At 41.8% G+C, this 1,955-nt stretch overlaps 1 protein-coding gene across 1 annotated transcript in view; it reads right to left on the reverse strand.

The window, feature by feature from the left end:
• Positions 1–267: 267 nt before the first annotated feature.
• The window catches only part of LOC106330843, a 2,367-nt gene continuing 679 nt past the window's right edge, over positions 268–1,955 (reverse strand). The window contains exons 2-3 of the mRNA XM_013769249.1: positions 1,752–1,939; positions 268–1,385 (exon numbers count right to left, since the gene is read on the reverse strand). Of these exons, the coding sequence (XP_013624703.1) occupies positions 268–1,385; positions 1,752–1,939 (1,306 nt within the window). The remainder of the gene's footprint in view (positions 1,386–1,751; positions 1,940–1,955) is intronic.

Below are 1,955 nucleotides of genomic sequence, written 5' to 3' on the forward strand. Positions count from 1 at the left end.
CATTTCACTACTCACAATGATATGATATGTCTCATTAGGTCCAAGAAATGCACACCTTACACCAAGGGGAAGAGGGTTAAGCTCCACTTTTGGTGCTTTGAGTTCACTCCAATCATCTTATTGGAGGTTCTCTTGTTGATCACCTGAGGCAGCATGATGAACTTCTTGTGGAAGCTCTATGAAGTTGTCTTCTCCACTTTTCTCCTTGTGGCAGTCTAGCATCCTCACATACCTTGATCTCTCCTCATCTTCAATCAATTGAGTCTCTCAATCAACTGTTAGGGCATGTTGAAGAGAGTCCTCAATAGCTAATTCCTCCAAATACTCTTCCGCTAAAGCTTCCATCTCCTCAATGTAGAATGCTTGGCTTTGGGTAGTGGGCTTCTTCATCACCTCTTTGATATCAAAAGGCAGGATGTTCCCTTTGCCAAGATGAAGATCAATCTTCCTTTCCTTAACATTCACAATAGCTCCTGCTGTAGCCAAGAAAGGTCTCCCCAATATCAAAGGATCTGTTGGTTCTTCATCCATCTCCAACACCACAAAATCTGTAGGAATCTGACAATTTCCAACAGTAACAGGGATATCTTCTAGGATACCAATGGGAATCTTCACTGAGCGATCAGCTAGCACAAGAGAGAGTCTACACTTCTTGTATTGTGTAAACCCAAACCTTTTTGCAATGGAGAGAGGCATAAGGCTCCCACTTGCTCCCAAATCACATAGACACTTCTCAAAAGCCAATTGCCCAATGGCACAAGGTAGAGTGAAGCTTCCTGAATCTTCAAGCTTCTTGGGGATGGTTAAACGATGTATAATGGCGCTGCATTCATGGGTAAGGACTACCATCCCTTCCATCTCTTTCTTCTTCTTGATTACAACATCCTTGAGGAACTTGCTGTACTGAGGCACTAGCATGAAGGCATCAATAATGGGCATAGTAATCTGAACTTCACTCATTTGCTTCTCAAACAAGGCCATGTATTGCTCCAAAAGTTGTCTCTTGAATCTACCAGGGAAGGGAAGTTTTGCTTCATATGGAGGACGAATGAATGGAGCTCCTTTTGATGAAGTAGCAGCTTCATTCTTGTTCACAACCTTCTTCTCTTCTCCAACTTTTCCTTTCCCTTTAGCTTTAACTATCTTCTCCAAGATCTCTTCATTGGTTTTCTCATCCACAATAACTACATCATCATCCACATTGATGACCATCTCCCCACCTTGCTTCTCATTATCCCTAATGAGAGTTCTAGGAGGAAATTGTTTACCACTCCTTAGGGTGATTGATTTCATTGTCTCCTTGGGGTTTTGCTCAGAAGTTCCGGGAAGTGATACCATAGGACGTTTGGAGTTACTACTCATTGAAGCAAACTGGTTCTCCAAAGCTTTGAAGTTGGAAGCAAGGTTTGAGAACTTGTTGTTGAGATCATTGTAGCTTTCATCAACTTTGGTGTGAAGGTTCTTCAGCTCATATCCAATGTGCTTCTCACTTCTAGTTTGAGACTCCAAGATTTGTTTCAACATTGTATCAGTGTTACTCTCTTGTGTAGTAGAGGTAGAAGAGCTGGCTTGACTTTGTGTAGACTGATTTCCTTTGGAGGGGAAGCCTTGAGAGTAGTTTTGTCTAGTTTGGTAACTACCTTGTTGGTTGTTGTTGTAGAAAGGCTTTTGTTGGTAGTTGTTGTACTGAAAGTTAGGTTCCTTCTTGTACCATGTCCCATTAGCATTCACAAAGCACAACTCTTCTTGACCTTCTAGACCATTAACTTCATTAAGCACAACAGTCCCTTCTTGTTTCTTCTCACCCACAAAGTTCACCTTCTCTTGTTTAACTCTATCCAAGAGAAGCATATCCATCTTTTCTTGTAGAGCCTTTGACTCTCTCTTGGTGTTTGTATCATCACCTCCACTGCCTCTGTTGCTTCTATCATGCTCATCACTGTAGACTGAATCAC

This window comes from Brassica oleracea, chromosome C3, assembly GCF_000695525.1.
Source record: "Brassica oleracea var. oleracea cultivar TO1000 chromosome C3, BOL, whole genome shotgun sequence".
Classification (NCBI taxonomy): Eukaryota; Viridiplantae; Streptophyta; class Magnoliopsida; order Brassicales; family Brassicaceae; genus Brassica; species Brassica oleracea.